Raw genomic sequence first — 24,964 nt, 5'->3', positions numbered from 1 at the left:
GCTTAAGTCTAAAGTAAATATTACTTATTCTGGCTACATGGTCATCTTTTTTTTTTGTTTTGCTTTTCTTTACAGCTTTTTTGCTAAAAACTAATGTCTTGTTTTTGTTTTTCTTCTGTTTGCAAACAATTTTCCAGTTAAAAAATATGTTTTTTTTTTTAATTTTAATCTCAATTGTGCAGTAGAAACTACCATAACTTGTGCGGATGTGTGGTGGGGTTTTCTTTTCAGTTTTCCTTTTGCCTTTGTCAATTTGCAATCAAGCTGGCTTTGATTACTTCTCGTTCTTGAGCGGCATGCCCTCCTCCTGGGCCACATCGCCGATCTTCTTGCGCTCCGGCGGATTGTTCCAGGACTGCAGCTCGCCGGTGCCCAGGATAACAAAGACGACGGCGGCCGAGATGTAGGTGCCCGCCAAAATCCAGAACACAATTTGCCACTGATGGAACGAGGGCTAAGGGTTGAAGGGATTCAAATATTATTCTGGAGAATATATATATTATATTGAGAGTTGACTCACATTCTTGAAGGTCAGCGCGCCGACCATCCACGTGGACAGAAAGCCGCCAAAGGAGGACAACGAGTTGGCCATGCCGAAAATGGTGCCGCTGAAATTGGGCGCTATGTCCAGGCCATTGCCCAAATAGCCGGCGGTAACGGCGCCATGGGCGAACAGGGCCAGCGTAAAGATCGCCACCGACCAGGTGGCATCCATGCCGAGGAACACCTGAGCCACCATCAGCAGGCCGGGCGTTACGAGCGCTAAAGGGGAGCAGCAAAAAGGATTAGGATGCGGCTTGCATTTACTTTTAGATCAGAGCAAGCTCTTTTTTCAATTCCGCCAATTTTCCACGGCTGCGAGTGAATTTGCCAAAATCACTGCAACTCATATGCATGAGTTTTAAAATTGAGTTTGAAGTTTCTCAAGGAATGCAAGGCATAAAACCTTCGAGGCTCCACTTTCCCTACGTTTGGGGTGGATTTTACGAAAGGCGTGAAACACTTGGAAATGGGCTTGCATTCGAAACCACGCCCACCTAAAGCCATTCTCACCACGGGGCGTGGTGGATTTAACGAAAAGTGTGAGACTCGTCTCAAATGAATTTAAGCCGAGTTCGAATCCGAAACTTCGCCTAATTTTCGGTCTGCGTTCTTTCCACGGCAGGGTGAATACTACGAAAAGGGTGAAACTACATTATTTAAGTAAAAAAAATGTAAGGCCCATTCTGCGCCTAGCTAGAGTCGATTTTACAAAAGGGGGCTTGTAAGAGACTTTGAATCCGAAATTACGTCCAACTATTTATCGGCCTGGTGGAATTACGAAAAGCGTGAAACACTTGTAAATTAGTTTTGAATCCGAATCCACATAATCTCCTGCATTTTCACCACAGATACATGGATTTTAGGAAAAGGGTGAATATATAAAAATCTTGGCTAATGCGCTTGAGGTTAATTGGAATATAAACAAATCAAATTGTGTGTGCAAACCTTTTCCGCTTATTTTCCGCACTTGCGGGTGGAATTAGCCAAAAACCTAACTACAATAGGAATGTCAGCTTCCTAGCTTTTAGGGCCTTGGGCTTTATGTTGATCAACAATCAGTCAATCAGTCAGTCAGTCAATCAGTTAGGATTTGAAATGTAAAACCTACCGAATGTGGTAAACAGCTTGCGCGTTGCCGTGGTGCTCAATGTGCCCTTCTGGCGCAGATGATCCGCCAGATAGGAGGAGGCCACGGCCATCACATATTTGCCCAGATAGGGCAGCGACGAGAACAGGCCGTTCTGTTAGGGAGAACAAAACAAAGCTTAGCAACAAAACGCAAAAGCGCAGGCAATAAAAAAGACTCACCTTCTTGATGTCAAAGTGCAGTATCTTGGACATGAACGTGGGCAGCTGATTGATGACCGTGAAGAAACCAAACACGGACAGTCCGTGCGTTATGATTATAGCCCAAACGGCCGGCGAGCAGAGCAACTGGCCCCAGGGCACGTAGCTGGGTCGCTTCTTTGAGGTGGATGTGCCGATGGCCTCCTCGATCTCGCGTCGCTCCTCGGCCGAGATTCTCGGATGCGTCGCGGGCGTCTCATAGACAAACGTGAACCAGCACAGCGACCAGAGCAGCCCAATGGCGCCCGTCAAATAGAAGACACTGGCCCAGCCGCAGACCGAGATCAGGTAGCCGGAAACGGGCATCGTTATGGCAGCGCCCAGCGAAGAGGCTGCAAATTGAGAGAAAGCGAAAGAATTGGTGTTAAAAATTAGATTGGAATAAGACTTGATGAATGGAATACTTAGGGGACTAAGGTTAAACATGAGCCAGATCTATAAACAGGCTCAAGCGTGCTTCTTCCCCTTTGCCCCATACTTTGTATGGGAAATGCAGACTTGATTAACTCGGGTAATCAGAGTCTGATCTTTGTGAGATGTTCAGGGATTAGTTAAGGCACACTCAAGTGTGTGTATGCCAAAGCTCAAGGTTCTATCATTAAATATAACTTTTTAGCCCGATTTATCTTGGGAATGGGAGGAGCTACACAAAATGTGAAATGGGTTAAGTCTGGGTAAGCTATGCGAGAAGCTACATACCAAGTTTGGAGCAACTAACTCTTATAATTCTCGAGTTATGCTCGGGAAACCATTTCAGAAAATCGATATTTATCGATATTTCGTAAATGGGATAAGATATCGCCAAGAAATAACAGACTGCTGTTGCGTACTCGTGCACTTTCTGAGATCAATGCGAACAGACAGACAGAAATTTCCCACATAGATATGGCCCATTTCCTTCTTTCCCTTCCAACTTTTCCAAGCTACTCACCCATCATGTTGGACATGAACTTGGAGCGATCCATGGGCGGTATCCAGACAGCGGCAACGGGATGTATGGCCGGCCAGGAGGCGCCCAGCATGAAGCCGAGTGCCACACGCACGACAATCAGCATGATGTAGCTCAGGTGCGCAGCGAGGGGCGTGATCAGGGTCAAGAGACTGGCCCACAACATGGAATGTCCAAAGACGCGACGACCGCCAATCAGTTCGGCGAGTCGACCGCCGGGCAGTTCGGTGAGCACATAGCCCCAGAAGAAACAGCCCAACACAAAGTTCGTCTGGTATGTGTCCCAGGGGAAGCGCTCCTCGTACACATCGACACCGTCTGTGCCGTTGGTCAGGATGCCGCCGGCGGGTGCCAGGCTCGAGGTGCTATTCCCCGCCAGACTCTCATTCCCCGCCGCCATGTTTGCTGTGATATTTGGCATAACCATGTCCACGATGGCAATCGTCAGGTTCACTGGAGTGGAGAAATAAAAGCAAATAAATCAAATGACCATATGGACATATGCTTTATCCGGGGCACTTACCTCGCAGGGCATAGTTCAGCATAAAGCCGAGCATTGTCAGCAGATTCAGGACTTGGCGACATGATAGCAGATCTGCAAGAGCCAAAAATAGTTCAGAGATTAGAAGAAGTCCACTTCATAATTATAAGATTATTTAAAGATTTTATATGAAGCACGCACAGCAGAACATTTTGTGTTAGCTCACGAACTAGTTCGCAGAGCGCGTCAATGTGTGAATTATTGCTTGGCAACAGTGCTGCCAATCAATTTGAGAGTTGCGCAAAGTGCTGCCAGTTAATTGAGAGCTTGAAAAAGTGCTGCCACTTGCTTAAAAATCTGGCCTACTCTCACATATAGACAGTTAATCAATTAAAAAGCTAACCAAGGTGCTGCCAATCTTTAAAAAGTAAAGCCTGTTCATGCTTGTGAAAGTTAATCAATTGAAGATTTAAACAAAGTGCAGCAAAGCATTAAAAAATAATGGTCAGTTCCACATATGAACTGTCAATCAAGTTCGGATTGGTTTCAGACTTTGCAAAAAGTGCTGCCAATCATTTGAAACCTATGCCCGTATGTGAACGGCAAATCAATTCAAGAGTTGTCCAAAGTGCTGCCAATTTATTTAAAGCTTTAATAAGTGCTGCCACTCGATTAAAATTATGGCCTACTCTCACATGTGAATTGTTAATCAATGAAAGAGTTGACCAAAGTGCTGCCAATTTATTTCAAGCTTTAATAAGTGCTGCCACTCGATTAAAATGATGGCCTACTCTCACATGTGAACTGTTAATCAATGAAAGAGTTGTCCAAAGTGCTGCCAATTTATTTTTAGCTAGAAAAAAGTGCTGCCACTCGTTAAGCCTTCCTCCACATATGCGGTGCTTAATCAAGCTAGCTTCCAAATAAAGAGATCTTTACTCAGATTTTAGTTATATTGAGGTATTTCACAAGAGCTCTGAAAAAAACCCCATAAAATTATAAAAGACAACTTTCGATCGGTCTGACTATCATCAAAATAAGTACAACAAATGAATGCGTTGTGTTTTGACATGGTCGCGCGCGTGTATGGAATATTCCTAGAGAATAAATCAGGCTGATAAGGAATGGGCCGAGGAGATCTGAACAAATCGCGGATCGGAAGTTCGTTTTCGAGCAATCAGGAACCGGTTCGAACCGCTTGACAATTCATTTGAACCAGTTTTGCAAAGACAACTCAAAATCTGGCATCCACCTGAAAACTATCGAGGGGCTTTTTTCTGTAAACCTGATGTAATATGTTGTTTTTATTGCATGTCTCTCGCGATAAGCGCATTTATTAACTTTATTAACGATGCGATAAAACTCATTAACAAACTAACTGTCAATATTTGACCTCAATACAATGAGAATATTAACAACGACAACGGAATTGCACATCAATTTGATTTGCCCGATGTGGCGCAGCTCATGCCCAAAACGAAAGAAGAGCTCTTAAATTACAAGATAAATCGAATTCCACGAACAAAATTTAAAGGCAACATTGTCATGGCAAACACATTTAACATGACGATTATTTAACATGATGATGACTGTCAACTGCAGAGCTCGCATCAAATGTGTTCATTAAGCGAATCAACTTATTTCCTTCTTTCTTTCTCTGAGCTCCTCGTTAGTTATTGAAGATTAAAGAGCCAAAGTGCATTGAATTGAGGATGGTGCAAAAATGCGGAATGCCGATTCGTAATCAACAAGCAGAAATGCTTTATGGTTGATGTTAACGAAGCTTGAATACCCTTTAATTTGGTTTGATATTACATTTTCTTTTTTTTGGGGCGGGTTTGTGCCCTAAACTAAGAGGCTAAGATAGAGAAAAAGGTTGGTTTTGTAATAAACAAGTCGAAGCTGGAATACCCTAGATTGGTATGATATTAGCTATTTTGGCTTCCAACTTGACAAGAGGTTTGAACCACAGAATTCGAGGCTTACGCTAAGAAGGAGGAAGGTAATTTCGTAATGTTGACGACGCTTGAATACCCTACATTGTGTATGATATGATATATTTAACAACTAAATGAGGGATTTGAGCCCTAGACTAGAAACACTCTGAAATAGGCAAAACTTTCTATAACATATATATAAATATATTATTATAAAAAAATATCGATTCTTTGCAGTTTTTTTTAGCAATATCCCAAGCTCTGAGAAACTCTCCGCAGCGAATTTCTTTAAAGCGTTACATTTTTCCTTTAGAGAACTAAATGCCCGCTGGCAGGGTATACTATATAAAAACTGCATTCATTTGGAATGCCATTGAACTCTCCAACTGCAATTTGCGACAGTTGCGCGTGTGCATAAATTTTGTTAAACATATTTTTTTTGAGCAGTTTTTTTAAACACATTTTTTGAGCACTTTTTTAAAGCTGATGCCAGGCAATAAAAGCGGCAAAGCGAAGCGAGAAAGCGGCCACTTGACGTTATCAATGGGGGCCACGCCCCCCTCCACCGCCCTTTTTGGCAGCACTTGGCCAGGCTTATCACACGGCACGTCTGGCGGCTGTCTAGCCTGGCCACGCCCAAATGCTTCGCACTGTTAATCAAATGCAAACGCATGCACACACATTGAGATACGCGTGTGTATCTGAAAGATACAATTGGCAGGCATATTCAAATAAGTCGCAGCACAGAAACTCGCTACGATTCCCACAATTTCCATAAATATTCCGTGTCTGTGCAGCGTCTATCTGATGCCAGAAGTCCCCTAGCCCCGTGAGTCTCAAAAATGTCATATGCTAATGCGCTCAGAAATTGCAACCTGTTTTTTTTTTTCCCCCTATACTCCCGCGACGACCTTCATAATATATCTTTTGCTCTCATCTATTTTCGAGTTATGTAGCTAAAACTTTTTCCAAATTCCCAAAAGCCGTTTTTAATACTTTGGCTTTAATTGGCTTAGCATGAATTGCTTGATGGCAGCTGAACGTCATGGAAAACTTTGAATGCAAAAAAAAAAAAAAACAAAAAAATTCTACTATTCATAATTTCTTTCTATTTTTTTGTTTTGTTTTATGACACTTTAAATCAATGCTAAGTGAGCGTGTCTCTGGAAATGCTCATTGATAGACTCCGATAAGAGCACGATTCCCGTCGCAGTTTATTTATAGCAAGAGATTTACAATAGCTATAAATAATGCGAGTATGGAACGTCTAGACCGGAAATAACCCGAATTGAAATGCTTGAAATAATTCTGAGATAAGCTTAAATATTTATGCAAATTATTTATAGATACAAATAATTGAAATGTTAATTTATTAAAGCGCAAAATTGATTCATTTTTACCAGCTCAAAAAAACAGCTCAACCAAAAAGCAAAGCGAACTAGATTTTAAGCAATACGATTTTTAGTTTTATGTAAAATTTTGTCAAATTTAAAATGAACTTTTTGTATCTATAAGATGTGAGTTTTGGGCTACGAGCTTCACAAACTGAAGCTCCAGAGAAAAAAGTACCAGGGCTGCAAGCGCAAACAAAATACGTGTTTCGTGGTTCCAAAATGACTTCCCTGGAATTTCAATGCATTTTTATTGAACCCAAATGCAAACTGAACCACATATTATTAGTTTGAAAATGTCTTGGCTTAAAATAAAGTGTAAAACTATAAATTTATTTTGGTTTTAGTGACATGTGAAAATATATAATATATGAGCTTGGGAATGTGAAAGATTAAGTTCATGAGTTTAACAATAAATACCAGGGCTGCAAGCACAAACAATATAAGGCGAACCGCAAAGGAATCTTAGTTAAAATATAGTTTGTTTACAATAAAAAGTGCATGTGCTCTAAGTTACGGAATGTGGAACACAAGGTTCACGAGGTTCCGGTTCAGGTTCCGAGAGAACTTTTGATTCTTTTGCAAAAATCGCATACTTTTCTATTAAACTTAGCACAACATATCAAAAAATATGCTTAACAAATAGAAAATTACTTTATTTAAAATGTCAATTGCGAGTTTCGGAATGTGGAATCAGAGGTTCACGAACTGAATCCATCAAGCAGTAAACTGCTTTGAACCGTGAACTGAACCACAGCGCATCTCTCTTGTTGTCGCTTGCAGCCCTGGTTTTAATTACAACAAAATTCGTTGCTTTTTCAAAAATCATGCACTTTGTTAAAATCGCAACACAAATTGTATTTGGCTGAGAAGGGTGTTTGTACGGACTCAGCTTTGACTCATCCCCAGAATTGTTAACGCCTTCCAAGAATACTCAAAGTTGTCGGCCTTTGAGCAAGTTTTGTATTTATTTGTTGTACTTTTTGATTAATTGTCGCTGAAAACGTTTTTGTGTTTTGTATCCAGATGAAAACAAGCTCCATACCGGCCAGAACCAAATATTTTTTATGCGCTTCAAGCGAAGGCTGAACTTTGTGTTTTACAAAAAAAAAAAAACCGGCTACAAATAAAACAAACCGAAATTTAAGTCAAAAAATGATCGACTAATTTGCAGCCAACTTGAAAAAGAGACAAACAAATAAAAAGTAAACAATTTAAAAAATTAAAATGAAGCGAATGCACTTTAGCATTTATTAGCTTTCGTTTTTGAGCCAGACGCAAATTGACAAAAAAAAAAAAAAGGAAACAATTGAGTTTGTTTAAACAGAAAAAATAAATGAATTAAATACGAATCCAGTTTTTCAAAACTAAAAGCATAAAATGCTCATAAAAAAAGTTAAATAAAATGCTCAAAAATAGCCACAAACAAGCAAGAGGTTCCAGTCGGGAGCTGCCGACTAGGCGATACCCTGTACCCTCTTCTTTCAACATCAAATGCATATATATACTCTCTTTTAGAAGCTACATCTCAAGTTTGGTGACTCTAGCTCTTATTATTTAACAAAATTGGCCAAAAAACTGGATATCGATATCGATTTTTATCGATTGCTTGGAAACGGAGCAAGTTATCGATTATCGGAAACAAACTCGATCTGCGCGGGAACTTGGAGCATCTACATCTAGTCTCTGGCTCTTATAGGTTCTGAGATCCTTGCGTTCATACATACGGACGGACGGACATGGCTAGATCGACTCGGCTATTGATGCTGATCAAGAATATATATACTTTATGGGGTCGGAGATGCTTCCTTCTGCCTGTTACATACATTTGCATTTTGCACAAATACAATATACCCTTATACCCATTTTGAATGGGTTCAGGGTATAAAAAAGCGAAGCACACCAAATATTCGCAGGCTGAAAATGTTTTTGAGGCCAAACGTGCTACTTAAATATTTATTAATATTATTATTATTATTATTATTATTATTATTATTATTATTATTGTCTTTTCTTCTCTTATGCTAATTTCTGGCGCAGCATGTGAATCGGAAACTTCAAGCTGCGATTCGCAGTTCAAAATTGAGTTCGTTGAGAGTTGCAAATTGAAAAGAAACAAGATACAATTTCATCAATTTACATATGTAAATGAATACAAATAAATAAAAGTATTGGCAAATGTTTTTGACCGCGCGAGAAATGTTTTCAAATTAAAAGACGCATTTCCGGCACTTTTCATAATATATTTGACGTTTGTGTATTCATTTATTTATTGTCATATATTTACAATTTTTTTTTTTAGCTTTTAGCTATTTTTAAAAGCTTTGCGCTTGAGTTCCTTGGCTCAATTAAAGCAAAATAAATGCCGGGCACTCGGTGCAAGTGCTACGCTTCTCTCTCTCTCCCTCTCTCTCTCTCTCTCTCTCTCTCTCTCTCTCTCTCTCGCTCTGTCTCTCTTTCCCTTTCTATATATATATATATATATATATATATGCATATATGTCCACAGATCTAGGTTCTTTTATGATCTTTAAGCGGACGTTATAAAAGAAATTCCCGAATACTAGCGAGCATTACCCGGCCTTGCCCGGCGCAAGTTTTGCGCTACGAATTTTAGCTATTACTTATTCAACCAGTTGAACGTGTTTGTTTTTGTGTAGTGAAAAAAAGTTTGAGAATGATTGGCCGAATCTTTGATCTGAACGGATCTTTAACACTCGGTCAGTCCGTCAGTCAGTCAGTCAGTCAATCAGTCAATCAGTCAGTTCGACATAGCTCAAAATTTCCCAAACCCATAACACGGTCAAATCTCATCCGATTTTCAAAAGGTTTGGCTTTTTGTTCAGGGTTTGGCCTCTTAATTAACTTGGCATCAAAATCTGGCAACATAATTTTTGGTCGAAATTCATGTGTAAATGGTTCCCCAAAATATCCTATATAGACATGGGTCAAAATTTCCCGCCCCCATAACTCAGTCAAATCTCATCCGATTTTCATAAGGTTTGGCTTTTTGTTAATGGTTTGGCCTCGTTATCAATTCTGCATCCAAATCTGGCAACATAATTTTTGGCCGAAATTCATGTGTAAATATCCCCAATATACCCAATATCCTATATAGACATGGGTCAAAATTTCCCAACCCCATAACTTGGTCAAATCTCATCCGATTTTATCGAGGTTTACCTTTTTGTTCATGGTTTGGCCTCCTTATCAACTTGGCATCAAAATCTGGCAACACAATTTTTGGTCGAAATTCATGGTAGATAGGTACCGACAAATATCCCATATAGACATGGATCAATATTTCCCAACCCCATAACTCAGTCAAATATCATCCGATTTTAACGAGGTTTACCTTTTTGTTCATGGTTTTGCCTCCTAATCAACTTGGCATCAAAATCTGGCAACACAATTTTTGGTCGAAATTCATGTGTAAGTGGTACCCTCAAATATCCTATATAGACATGGGTCTAAATTTTCTACCCCCATAATTCGGTCAAATCTCATCCGATTTTCGTAAGACTTGGTTTTTTGTTCATGGTTTGGCCTCTGAATTAACTTGGCATCAAAATCTGACAACACAATTTTTGGTCGAAATTCATGGTAGATTGGTACCGACAAATATCCCATATAGACATGGGTCAGAATTTCCCAACCCCATAACTCAGTCAAATATCATCCGATTTTAACGAGGTTTACCTTTTTGTTCATGATTTGGCCTCCTCATCAACTTGGCATCAAAATCTGGCAACACAATTTTTGGTCGAAATTTACACCTTTACCAAGTTCAACATATAACTTGCACGCCCAACAACCATAGGGTATATCTCTAAAGGGTATTTCCCCTACGTTGTTGTCACTTATATTCGTTCTTTCCTGTTGTTTCTTCTGCGTCTTGTGTTTTGTGCGCGTTTGCTGACCTTCAAAATGTGCACTTAACTATATATGCGGTTCAAGATACTTAGCCTCGACCGACTGTAAGATCTCTTCGGCTGTTGCTAACATACATACATATATGTATGAAACGTGTGGCATTTAACCAAAGGCGCATGTGATCTATGTGTTTTTCCTTATGGAAAATTTGCGCTGCCAAACAATGTCGACGTCAGACGCTTCGCTATGCTTTTGTCAATGTGCCAATAGACATACCTATATATATATATGTATCTTATATCTGTATCTATGCCCCTGAAGGCGCGCCCAAATCACGAGCTAATTGTTCCAGCTATATAGAATACCTGGCAAAATTACAGTTTGTTTAGCTAAATATGTCGATTTGTGTTGGGTTTGTTTACACTCGCATTTCTAACTGCCCGCCTGTCTGTCTGTCTGTCCGTCTCTCTGTCTGTCAATTGTTGGCATTGTTGACTCGCCTTCTAGATACAATTATTAGCTTGTCAACTCGGTCAACTTGTAGATGCATTTCCGTTTACGTTATTATTGTGCAGCTAACTGATTTCCAATGCACAATTTTACGGAACTGGCCTTGTTTAAACTATTTTTCCCATTTTTAACATACCCTGTAGCCATTCGTTGTGGCTTTAAAGGGTATTCTTAAGTTGAGCAGGGAACATTTCATGTAAGTATATTTTTGATCATATTCATTGTCGTGTCAAAATAATCGATAAAATAACTAATCGATAAATATCGATTATCAGTCTCGCTATTTTTTTTTGTCAGTTTTCCATGAGAAGCTATTTATGCTAGATCACAATAATAATGTGCTCAGAAATAAAACTAAGCACAAGTTTATATTCTTTTCGCTAACTCCTAAATATTTCCTTAAAATAATCGATAAATATCGATAACTTTGGGAGTTTTGAGATTATTTTAAGAGAAAGATCCTGATCACGATGAAAACATTGTCGTGCATCAAATAGGGGATAAATGTATATTTTTTTCAATAACTTCTACTAATTTTCTTAAAATAATCGATGTTTATCGATCTTTAGCTTGTGTTATATGAGCTATTGCTAAGCGACAGATCTCATATATTTATTCTTGATCAGGATAAGAAGATTCTCTTATATTAATCAAGAACAAATTAATATAATTCTTTAAATAGCCGATAAATATCGATAAACTTGTTTTTTTTTAGACGTTTTCAAAAGAAAGACTTCACATATTTAATCCTGATCATGATCAACAGATTCTTGTATATCAAATATGGGACAATTAAATCATTTATCGATAACTTTCCACAAATCACAAATCAATTGAATTGAATCAAACATTAGTACAGGGTAACACGCAGTCGATCAGACACGCCCAGTTCATAATTAATTATTTTTTATGGCGTTGCCACTTGAAAAGTTTTGTGCATTGAATTCATTTCAATGCAATTTACGAACAAATGTTGAAAACTCAATTTTTTCCCTGACAATAAACTTTTTTTCAAGCACAAAGTTCCCATTTGCAGCTCTTTCTTTTCGTATTAACATTCAATTGATTGCGCCTTTGTATAGTATATAAGCCAATTATATAGAATGACATGCTTAATTTGTTGGATGCATCTCTTGCCTTTAACATTGTCCTAGTTTCGTTCCTGCGCGTAAATTCCATGACGAACATGGAAAATTTGTGCACACTCTGTCGCAGAGATTGGATTCGATTCGGTTCGGTTTTGGTATTTGTGCTCTGATTGGGTATTTGCACTTGTTGCGCTTTAGTACAAAGTGCAATGCGCGGAAAAGTCGCCGATGACAGCCGGCGGCAACAATGTACAAATCGCATCTGATTTATTGGACATGAACGAGATTTATGCGAGCCCTGATAAGACCTGAACATGCCGCAATCAACTAGCTGTAAATAATATCTGCCTCATTTTTTAATTGGGTTTCAGATTCGGTAATAATAGTTTTTATTGTAAAAGCACTCAGTTCGGCCTTAACAAAAATTGCATTGCGATCGGACAATAAGCTCCGAAGTCAATCGGAAAGGCATAAATCATGGATTATGTGTGCATAGAAGAGAAGACAAGGCAGAGTATTGCGCAGTCGGTGACACAGAACTAAAATGTACTTAGTTAACTTATAAATATATTTTGCTTAATTAGATTCAATATAAGGCATATATATTTTGCTTTCCTTTTCTAAGCATATTCATTATGAGTTTCTCCCATCTAGATAATGGCTTATAAATTGTTTATAGATTATATTATATGTACATTATATTAAACGAATAGCTGTGTTTAATGCATATATCAATTAATTAGCTAGCCGATCTGTTTACCTGCTCAAAAGATAGTTCTCGATTTGCATCTCACAGCGTGTTTATTTTCGTAGCCCGTCATTTGTTTGTGTTTATTATACAAATTCTCTAGAAATAGGGGGCTCGTCCGACAGCTCGACTCGCATATTACAGCGCCCGGCTGGCAAACAAACAATATATATACATATATATATATATATATTATGCCTAATTGTAAACAGAATTTGCGATTACGAACTTTGAAATTTTGGTAATTTGAGATTTTTCCACTGGTAAATAAAAAAAAAATACATAAAAATGCACGAGCTTATTAAAGAAACGTAGCCGAATTTTATGGCACTACTCTTGGTAACAAGTACGCAATGCTGACTGAGAGTGGGAGAGAGTGAGAGTGAGATCTTGACCTTAAGATACCCTGTAGACAATGCCACAAAAGCTTTATGGGCTTTTGGGTAATATAAGAAATATATATAAATATATATAGTATATATAATTTTATGATAGTGCCAAGGAAACGTGCCATATATGTAGTTAATGCCCATGATAGACCGTAAGATACCCTGTAGACAATACAAAACTGTTGATATTAGCTTCTTGATTGAATTTGGATTTTTCTAAAAACATGTGTTTTGACAACTTATAAAACACTTGTAAAAATATGATTTAAGGGCGTGCTCAACTTTAAGATACCCTGTAACAAATGTAGTTTTTTGAGTAAATTGCTTCAGATGTAATCAGAATAATTGACCGCAAAATTCATAATTGAGAAATTGAAATTAATGAAAATTAAAGTAAATTGACTTTAAGATACCCTGTAATAATTTCGTTCTTAAAGTTTATTGTTGAAGACGTAAGAGGGGAAACTTTTTAGAAATTCTTAATTTTGAAAATATTTGAGCACACAATTAGTTGACCTTAAGATACCCTGTAATTTATAACAACGCAACTATTCGACAAGATAGTTTACTTTACAATTTCTTTTGAATGGGTAAACAACCGGGAACCTTTTCACATTACAGGGTATAAGCAGTTGCATCAACTGATCTATGGCATTTTATATTAATTATTATCAAATAGATTTCTATACACACGACTTGTACAGCTTGAGGCTTATCTGTTAAGTCAGACTTGTGTACGCCGGAGAGCAGGGACACGGCCGGATCGAAAGACATAGAAATAGACATCGAATCGGTTCAAAGTCGGCGTGCGCGGCACTTTTTTTTTTTTTTTTTTCTATATTGTATTTTATTCATTCATTGGATTTGATTAAATTAGACGATCAGTGACCGGCGGCATTCTTGAACTTTCAGCTGTGGCGATTGAAATTTTATTTGAATTTATATGTTTTTGAAATGCGTCTTATAATTGTGCTAAAAGTGTGCCATGGACCGGAAATAACTAACATGAAATGTTATGTGCACTTAATGGGAAATAAACACACACAGAGACACACACACACACACACACACACACACACACACATATGCAACTTGTCTATCCAATTTGTAGTCTTATCGCAGTACTGACAGGTTTTCGCAATCGATTTGCATTGTAATTGTGATTTGTACAAAAATATGCAAAAAACAAATAATAATAATAACAAAAAAGCGAAAAACAAAATCTTTACAAAGCTAAGAGAATAACGTGCTCAATTGGCTAAACAACTTCAAGTTCCAAGAAACTAATTAACGTCAATTTTGTACAACAAAAATAAATACTTGAATGTGCTTAATTGAGTCATATGAAAAACACCATGAAGAAAAAAAAAGAACACAAAGCTCTATTAAATTTTTCATTAAACAAAGCCGTTTTTAATGACAATTGTTAATTGGAATTATATAAGACTGAAAGCCGAAGAATAAATACACTTGATAACTAGAAGAGTTTTTCATTGAGGAACTTCGTTTTTCGCCGATCGTTCCTATGACAGCTATATGATATAGTGCTCCGATCCGGCTGGTTACGATATATGTACCATCTGCCGCTGAGAAATGGTTCTATGCCAAGTTTCATTAAGATAACTTGACTGGGCGCTGAGTTCACATAGTTAGATAAATAGATGGATAGCTAGAACATGAATAGTTCGGTTCTTTGATAAAGAATATTCATCGGAGATGTATTAAAGATCATTTCGACAGCTGGAGCTGAAGAGCAATATATATTATTAAAGAGCTCGGAGATCTGTAATCATATATTTATAAATATAAGATAGATATATAGATATATATTCCTTAAGGGTACGAAGATCTTTAATCATACATTAAAGACAATCTTGCGAGTTTCTAATAACGAATATCTATACTTTATGGATTTGGAGATCTAAGCACACACATTTAAGATCGTTTCGAGCTTGATAAAGATATATATCAAAGTGCGATATATAGATATATTCTAAAAGGCTTCCAAGATCAATAATCACACATTCAAGATCTTTTCCCCTTTTGACATTGATAAAGCTTATATATACTTGGAAGATCTCTATGTTACATAGTTAAAGACAAATTTCGAATACCCTTAGGGTACAGAAAACACACAACAAAGTAATGAAAACTTCACGTGGTCTTTGAACCGACATTAATAATGCCGTAAATTGATCTTAAATTTGATGGAATTAGTCATAGGGCGGCTTAGCTAAATTTCATTAATCACACACGCACACACACACATGTATAATACTTGTTTTGTGGTTTGCCAATTGCGGTTGTTGCTAAGATGAGACCTTATCAGGGCTCGACAACTTGACATGTGTTTATGGAACTAAAAACGTGGCATTTAATTACATTGAACGCGTCATTTCTTAAACAAAACAAAACTCGTTTATTACAATGCTAATATATATTAATCTTACAACTATTTGCATTTGTATGCGAATTCAAAATGGAATGCAAAAGTATTAAGAAAATGCGAATTTAGATAAACAATTGCGCAGGACCGAGTTTGAGCCTTGGCGGCGAAGTTTCTGGTTCAAACTCAGTCTCAAATATTTTTAGTGAACTTATTTGACCTATTGCCAAATCACTTAAGAGCCCAGCTGTAAAATGGGAGACAAAGGGGTTTATAAACGGAGCTTATAAGCAAGTCGCAGCAGTTTTTCAAATTCCACCTGTAAAGGTGAAAACTGAGCAGAAACTCATTCTATGAACGCGTTTTTTTGAGCGCTTTCAGCGGTTTTTAAAAATTCCATATATAACTGTGAAAAGAAAAAGACGGAAACCAATGCAACGAAAGTTTTTTTTTGAGCAATTTCAGCGTTCTAAGCAAATTCACCTGCAACTGCGGAAAACAAGTGGAAAATCATTCTAAGCGCGTGTTTTGCTTAAAAGTTTTTAGCACTGTCAGAAATTCCACCTGTAGCTGTGAAAAATGAGTGGAAAACTATGTTATGAAACTTTTTTGCTCAGCGGTTGCAGCGCATGTACAAATTTCACCCGCAATTGTGAAAAACGAGTGGAATACCAATCCAAAAGCGTTATTTGTTTAACAACCGATAGATTTTAAGACTATTTCCTAAGAAATCAATTTCTTAACGTTAAAGAAAATACATTTGGATCGGGCAAAGCTGGGCAATAACCACTTTTTAACATTGTTAAACATTATTATGAATTGTTTTTTCTTCAGTCTCCAGTCTTGCGCTTGCATATATTAAATAACATTGCGCACAGACGACCTTCGCCTGCGCTAAATGCATTCGCAATGCGATACGTAATGCATATCGGCCCATATAAAAAATGGTTATTATATTTATTAGTTTTGTTTGTTTTTCTTTACCTTCGAGCAGTTAGTCAAGTGCAGGGACACGGAATAACGAAGTGTTTATGCTGTGATTGGAGCGCATTTCGAACGACGTGGGCGTCGACTGCATTGCAAATAGTTAACAATAAGCTGCATTTCAATTTATTTATTATACCCTTGCAGAGGGTATTATAATTTTGTCGTGAAATGTGTAACGCATAGAAGGAGACATCTCCGATCTCATAAAGTATATATATTCTTGTTCAGCATCAACAGCCGAGTCGATAGAGCCATGTCCGGCTGTCTGTTTCTATGAAACTCTGCAGAAGTCCCTATTTCTGTTGCACGCAGCACATATGTCAAAACCAGCTGGATCGGACCACTACATCATAGAGCTGCCATAGGAACTATCGGTCGAAAATTAAGTTTTTGTATAAAAAAAATATTTTGTTTTTCAAGATATGTTAACCAAACTCGGCATTTTTTAGTTTTACTATGCTCCTCATATGTATGCAAAATCCTATTAAGATCGGACCACTATATCATATAGCTGCCATAGGAACTATCGGTCGAAAATTAAGTTTTTGTATGAAAAAATATTTTGTTTTTCAAGATATCTTGACCAAACTCGGCATTTATTAGTTTTACTATGCTACTCATATATATGCAAGATCCTATTAAGATCGAACTACTATATCATATAGCTGCCATAGGAACTATCGGTTTTTGTATGAAAAAATATTTTGTTTTTCAAGATATCTTGACCAAACTCGGCAATTTATTAGTTTTACTAAGCTCCTCATATGTATGCAAAATCCTATTAAGATCGGACCGCTATATCATATAGCTGCATAGGAGCGATCGGTCGAAAACTAGGTTTTTGATGAAAAACCTTTTTTGTTTATCAAGATATTTAGAATAAACTCAGCATTAGCTATTTTCCCCGTGCTTCTTAGATACGGGCAAAGCACTATAAGCATCATGAAAAGGTTGGGTCTGCAAGGGTATTAGATCTTCGGCGTGCCGAAGATAGCCTTTCTTTCTCGTTTATTATTATTTTATATGCTTTGTTGTGAGTGTTAAGAGTTTTAACAATTTACATAATTGTTCGTGTTATTGTTATTAAGCGTTGATTGAAGGACAATTTGCTAAATGTGCCACCAACTCGTGTGACTTGAGGTAACGCCGCGCCCCGCCCCTTCAGTACACCTGCTCGCACCTTCCCGGCTGCGGCTTATTTTTAGTCGTGCTAATTGCCGTGCTTTAATATCTGATTAGCACATTTGGCTTATCTAATGAGTTCGGGTTATAACCAACTATCGTATCATGTGTGGCCATTGTCTCTGCATGACTGACACTACCCCGCCTCCCCCCCTCTCCCACCATCCCCTAGGCCCCCTCACCCAGTGTCTGGCCGTGTGGACAAAGTGCTAAAAGGCTAAAAATACTCAAATAACCTGACGCTGATTTGGCTATTCACGTTTTATTTTTATTATTATTTGGTTTATTTCTTTTAACATTCTTTTTTTTTTGCTAACGCGCAATTCTCATCGTCAAATGAAAACAACAACAAAAAGTTTAATTGCAAACGCCGCACAGTGGGATCAAAACCCCAGAAAACATCTTAAAAATATGTATTCGAAATTCTGTTAAATGTTAATCCTATTCATTCAATACAAAAAAATGAAAGTTGCTGAATAAAAAGATGTTTGAAAACCTCAAAAAATGTAACTGGAAATTAAAAATATTTTAAAATAATTTTTATAATAATTATGTAATATATAAAATTTATATAATATATAAAAAAATGCATTAAAAAATCTAATATCTAGAATGTAAGTTTCGGAAAAACTCTACTCAAACGTAATTTTTGCAAAAATTAAAAATTTTTTCTAATATCAAAAAAGATATATTTCTGAAACTATTCTAAGTTATCAAATAATTGAAACTCGAAATATTTTTTGGAATATAAGGAATTAAAATTAGAGAATTAAATATAACAAATACAATTTTTCAGTTATCAGATTATAGATTAAAGATTTTCGATTATAGATTCATTCTAATATCAAGAAGTTATATTTCTGAAACTATGCAAAACCTTTTGATTTTTTGCCACAAAAATTGTATTTCAGTTCCACTGTGCCATTGGCAACATTGTAAACTTGAGTCTCTTGAACTAGCCCACCCCCACGAAACAATTGCGGACGAAACGGCGGATACACTTAGTCAAGCGACGTGCTCAGCCTGGCGTGACTGTGATAATTTGTTTGCATAGTTTATGGTATTTATGAGTAATCCTCGAAATGTCACAACAATGGCGTCATAAGGGCCAGCTAAGCCACAGAACGCCACAAGCCCGAGCTGGCAGCTGATGATGTTATGCGGTTTATTGTGACAACGCCCAAGCCAATGAAGGACATGTTGTTGATGATGGCATAGCTAATATTGAATATTTGTCAGGGATTGACGCAAATAATTTTCGTGCTTAATGTTAATCAAACTAATCAGAACTTGATAGCCGATTAATATAACATATTTTATTAGCTTCGAGTAATGTATAAATCTCTGGAGAAAGCCTTGAAAGAGTTAAGCACTGCTTGTTACGAGCACTGCTTGCCCTTGCACTGCTTGCTAACTATCAGGTGTCATCTTAGCATAAATTTAACTAAAAATTCTCTAAAGTAATTCTCTTTTTGATATTTGATTTCTCAAGTTGTTTTATAGACTTCATTGAAACTATAAAAGCACTAAAAATTTTATGAAAATAAGTGAAAGAATAAAAGTTGACTTAACTATCAGGTGTCATCTCAGCATAATTACAGCTCGAAATACATTAAAGTAATTCTCGTTTCAATACTTGATATTTAAGTTTTCTTAGAGACTTCATTAAATTGGTCTCTAAAATTATAGGGAATGGAAGAAATTTAAATAGGTTTAAAGTTTTAACTATGAGGTGTCATCTCAGCATAGAAATAGCTGGAAATTCTATATTTTATATTACAACCATTTAATATATATATCGCTCGCAAATCAGAATCAAATGGAATACTAAAATACTCCTTTTCAAACTCAAGCTTGGAATATTATTCATATTTTTTTTAGAATATATTTCCTTTTTTTTTTGTAGAAATGGGGCATACAGAAATTTGCATTTTTCTAGAAACTAAGCAATTTAATTTGTCAGTTTTTTAATGGGAAATTGAGGACAAAAACTGAAGCGTAATTAATTTAAAGGCAGCACACTTTGATACCCTTACAAACTGTACGTTGGTTCGTTCGTTTCATGTTTATTCATGCGCATCATTCAATTGATTTGCAGCCTCAATTGAACTTGTTCCACTTGACATCAATCGAGAACTGTCAACAATAGAATATAGACACATATATCGAGGGCCCGTCGCCCAGTCGACAAATTTGTCTCTAACTGAATTTCCTATGCGTGCTATTTGCCGTCGTTTCAATTGAAATTTTCTTTTATTTGTTCGTTAGAAAGAAAAGGGGGCTCGTCTTATAGCTAGGGGCAGACTTACTTCGTACTCTTTGCAGGCCGCGTCGCTCCGTGTTCGACATGTCGCACGTTTGAGCTGCAAGGAAAATGACATCATAAGAATTTCGTATTAGAATAGTTATTATATATGATTTATGGTAATGATATCATGTGTTGTGCATGTCTGAACGCCAAGCTAATGAAACTATGCCCCTGGCCGATATCTTATCTTAACTTAAAGCTAACTCGCACAACTCGTCTCGTGTACGCCAACTGTGACCCGAAACGTGCTCGATAACATATTGAGTGTATCTACCTGTAGTTGCCAGTGCAAACAGTTACAACAGATAGCGCCAAAAGGAAGTTCACAGATAACGTCGGGCCACATGATACAATTTAAAGAATGAACGCGCTGCTCATTCACAACTAACAAATCCAGATAAAGGTAACTTAGCAGGGTCTAGAGTCTAAGCGAGCGGGCCTAGAGTCTGCTTATCGTGAATGTGGCCCAAAATCAAATGCAAGCACTAAATATAAAGTAGAACCCTATATATATGCACTAATAAATCCATGAATATAATTGTTATCTCTGATAGTTTTACTGGCGCCATTCATAAATCACACCTGCTGTCAGCAAGCTGAGGCAATATGCAGGAGATAAAGCTGGAAAGGAATGGACTAGGACTGAAGCAGGTTTCCAATTTAAGCATATCCGAGATATAGCTTAAGGCAATATGGAACTAAGATATCAAAACTTCTGAATATAGGAATTTATCCAAAAAAAAAAAAGTGGACTAAGACTTGAAGAAGTTTAACATTTAGCTCAAGGTGATATGGAACTAAGATATAAGAATTCATCCAAAGAACAAGTAAGAGGTTCTAGTCGGGAGCTCCCGACTAGGAGATACCCTGAACCCTCTTCTTCCAACATCATATGCATATATATATTCTATTTTAGAAGCTATATGTCAAGTTTGCTGACTCTAGCTCTTAATATTTACCCAATCTGCTCAAAAAACAGGATATCGATATCGATTTTTATCGATTGCTTGGAAACGGAGTAAGTTATCGATTATCGGAAACAAACTCGATCTGCGCGGGAACTATGAGCATCTACATCTAGTCTCTGGCTCTTATAGGTTCTGAAATCCTTGCGTTCATACATACGGACGGACAGACAGACGGACATGGATAGATCGACTCGGCTATTGATGCTGATCAAGAACATATATACTTTATGGGGTCGGAGATACTTCCTTCTGCCTGTTACATACATTTGGATTTTGCACAAATACAATATACCCATTTTTATTGGGTTTAGGGTATAAAAAAATGGTCTAGGACTTAAGGAAGTTTAAAATTTAGCAAAAGACAATATGGAACTTAGATATAACAACTTGTGACTTTAAGAGTTCTTTCGAGTATTCAAAAGCTGGCATCTGTTCTGGCCAGGCTCAAACCTAAACTCAGCTTGAGGCAAGAACTGGAATCTTAAACCTTCTTGTTCCTAAGTCTTTCGCCCTCTTTCCGCCTGCCAATGAATTAATTTAGAAGTCAACTCTTAATCAAACTTTGTGTGAAATTCTGCCAGTCACTTTATTTAAATTTCTGCTATATTTCGCTCAGTGCACAAGTATGCAAATTGTTTTTGCTGTGTGCACATGTTTAAGCTCAGACTGCATAATAATCAGTGTCAAGTTCTAAGTTCTGCCCTAGCAACCGACTGCCCGTAAACATATGTATTATCCATTTGCAAAGCAACAGACAACGCGGTCGAGTTTTGTATAGAGTGCAAATATTTGGCAACAAACCGAGCACAAATGCCTCGTTACAAACATCTGACCATATATGTATGCCCCAAACCCATTGCAAGTGGCTGGAAAGGGTATGTAGGGTATATCGACTTGATATATGCTCAATCGGAACGATGTGCGGCTCGATCTGGTCAGACTTTTCTTCCTTTTACATATTATCGATCCAAAAAAAATCGAATATTGTAGAGTATTCAAATATATTTTCAAATATTTGGAGTTTGAAAACTTCCTCTAGTTTTGTCTTTCGATATTTTTTTCCATTTACAAATTATCGATACAAATCGATTTTGAAATATTTGATTTTTTGGAAACTTTCTTTAGAGACTTCTTATTCCTTTTTTATTTAAACCAAACTTTTTCGATATCTTCTAACACTTACAAATTATCAATAGAACCTTGCACTTTGATATACACACAATTTTCTATGACAGAAGATATTCAAGAAAATTTCATAAAGATCGGACTATAAGCACCGAAGCTAATGCGGGAATGCATTTTTCATTGTGTGAAACTAGGAATATCAGAAGTGCAGCATGGAAAACTTCACAGTGCCCAGGGTATCGGCTAGTCGAGCACTCTGACTTGTGCTATATGCTCTAGCTATATATGTAACTGTCCTGTTGTCCTTGTTAGACATGATTATACCACAGCGTGTGTTGCCATGTTATTAGACGCATAAAACGCGGCGTCTCTCATTCGATGTGCTTATAATTAAATATACTTATAATTGTACAATTGTGTGACTTGGCCATTGGCTACATACGACATATGTATGTCTGTATGTCGATATGTCGGTATGTCTGTATGTCTATATGCGGGTATTCAGGCATTCGTCTGCCCATTTCGAATCGTACGTCATCTGCTGACTAAGGCCTCATCTATATACATTTATATATATATATATATTTATCTATCTGTGGATAAGTATTTTGCTGCTTAATCTTCTTCAACTTTTACTGACAATATAAATAAATAATTACAGAAAAGTATCTTAAAGATACTCCACACAAAAATGTAAATGTAAATACATTTTATCTTAAAGTATCTTAAGTATCTTTAAGATACTTTTCTTGATAATGTGCTTTCAATAGAAACGTTTTTCTTATCGTATTTAATTGAAATTTCTGCAAACTTTATCTTATCTTAATTGCAATTAAAGCCTTGTTCAGCCCACAAAAAACTTATTTTATTGATGGAAGTTCAATTTAATAATATATATATTTAAGAAATGTCATTAAATTGAAATTGTATTTAATTCAATTTAATTGACTTTGCTTAAACACTTAAATATTTTATTTTAATTGTCACTTAAATATTTAATTTAAAATTTTTTATTTTAATTTAAAGAAAAACTCACTAAAATAATTTGTTCAAAATTTGAAAATTCATTTAAAAATTTTTAACTTTTGTGCACTTAAAAATTTTTAGAAAAATTTGAATTTTTCTAAAATCTTTCAACAGCTCTCATAATTTTTTTGAGAAATACTTGTGAAAATTAAAAAAATTTTTGAATTTAAACAATTATTTGAAGAATTTTTAAGTTTTTTTGTTACAAAATTAAAATATTTAAAAGTTGTTTATTTTTAATCACATTTCTTATTTAAAACAAGTTTATTTACGAAACATTTTTTTTTTTTGAACTTCCATAAATAATAATTTAAATAATTTATATTTTCTTCTATTTATTTTCCACTATTTATTTTCAAATATTGCATTTTGTAATTTTTTAAACATTTTCAATATATACTTATATTTTTTTAAATTTAGTTTTCAAAACTTCCCACAAAAAACGTTCGCCATGAACTCCAACTGTTAATAATTAAAAAAAAATTTACTAATTAAGCCCGCAAATTCTTGGAATTTAAAAGTATTGAACAGCCGCGCCACTTAAATGAGGCAAAAAAAAAAAAACAATGGATTTCCTGGAAATCTAGAGAAACATAAAAATACATGTTTTTGTCTATAGTTGGCACTCACCTGGAACTTAAGGATGTTTAAAAACGTGAATTGTTTACAGCTAGCTCTGTAATTAGCACAGTTTAATTATTTTACAGTTATTTCACACAGTTTCCAAAACAGAATGCGCGACAACAACAAAAATCACGCGCGTTTTTTCTGTGAAGGATTTTTTGTTTTCTCTGGATGTCACTGTCACACTTACATGCACACACACACACACGCACACGAACACGCACAGAGAGAGAGGGAGAGAGACACGCACGCGTTGTATTACACCAATTAAATGTACATAACAGTAGTTTTACGTTTGCTGTTTTTATCTCTTCTCTTTTGCTTGTTACAGTTATATTTTGTTTGTCGGTCTTCTTGAAAATAGTTTTATTCTCAAAAATGTTGTTGCGGCAGCTGTTTTATTTTAGTTTTGTATAGCACTTTGAGCGCAGCGCATGCGCAGGCAACATTTAATTTTAAGCTAATTTTCTTGAGACGATTTCGAGCAGCAAATTTTCGAACAGTTGACAGCGGGCGGCGTCTGAGTTGCGCCTCTGGCTCTTTGCCTTTGCTTCGGTTTCGGTTTCGGTTTCGGTTAGTCTCTTCTGCTGTTCTGCCTGCGCCTTTGCCAGCTGCTTGACACTCCGATTGTTGGAACTGAACTGAAAATGTTGCCTGCGCGACAGTCGCTTTTTCTTTGCTGCGAGCTGGCGACGCCAGCGCTGTTGACGTCGACGCTGCCGCTGACGCAGACGCCGAAGCTGACGCTGACAGCATTGGCAATGGATCGCGTTTAAGTGTTCGTGCTGCTTCTGCTGCCGCTGACGTCGCTGCCTTAGCTGTTGTTGTTGTTGTTGTCGCCGTCGTGGGATGCAAAATTCAAATTTTTTGTGCTGTTTGTTTTATTTTTGTACTGTACCTTTTTCGGTTGCCCTGATTGCGCAGGGGGGAGGGGGCAGAGCGGGTATGATAGGCCTGTGTAATGTTTGTAATTGCTAAATGATTAACGGAACTGATAGCGTTAGTTTTATTTGTTGCTGAGGTTGTCAAATGGGCGGCAGATGCTATTGAACTTTAGAATCTCTATTTAAATAGATGGGCATATTATATGTTTTTATTAGTA

At 36.7% G+C, this 24,964-nt stretch overlaps 1 protein-coding gene across 2 annotated transcripts; it reads right to left on the bottom strand.

The window, feature by feature from the left end:
• Nucleotides 1-105: 105 nt before the first annotated feature.
• Nucleotides 106-24,426, bottom strand: LOC115768560 (sialin). 2 transcript variants are annotated; one of them, XM_030713174.1, is made up of 8 exons: nucleotides 23,869-24,426; nucleotides 20,121-20,174; nucleotides 3,363-3,434; nucleotides 2,822-3,292; nucleotides 1,852-2,222; nucleotides 1,652-1,784; nucleotides 521-762; nucleotides 106-454 (listed from the first exon to the last, which is right to left on the bottom strand). In XM_030713174.1, exons 2-8 carry the CDS (start codon nucleotides 20,158-20,160, stop codon nucleotides 275-277), a joined length of 1,509 nt encoding a protein of 502 aa, XP_030569034.1. In that variant the 5' UTR covers nucleotides 20,161-20,174; nucleotides 23,869-24,426; the 3' UTR covers nucleotides 106-274. The 2 variants fall into 2 exon arrangements, with proteins under 2 accessions (XP_030569034.1, XP_030569035.1); XM_030713175.1 differs by lacking the exons at nucleotides 20,121-20,174; nucleotides 23,869-24,426 and adding an exon at nucleotides 3,522-3,556.
• Between the last annotated feature and the right edge of the window lie 538 nt (nucleotides 24,427-24,964).

This window comes from Drosophila novamexicana, unplaced genomic scaffold (genome assembly GCF_003285875.2).
Source record: "Drosophila novamexicana strain 15010-1031.04,08,12 unplaced genomic scaffold, DnovRS2.1 tig00001834-arrow-arrow-pilon, whole genome shotgun sequence".
In the NCBI taxonomy this organism is placed as follows: domain Eukaryota; kingdom Metazoa; phylum Arthropoda; class Insecta; order Diptera; family Drosophilidae; genus Drosophila; species Drosophila novamexicana.
Note: the sequence above shows the minus strand (reverse complement) of the source record. Positions and strands in the feature narration are given on the sequence as shown.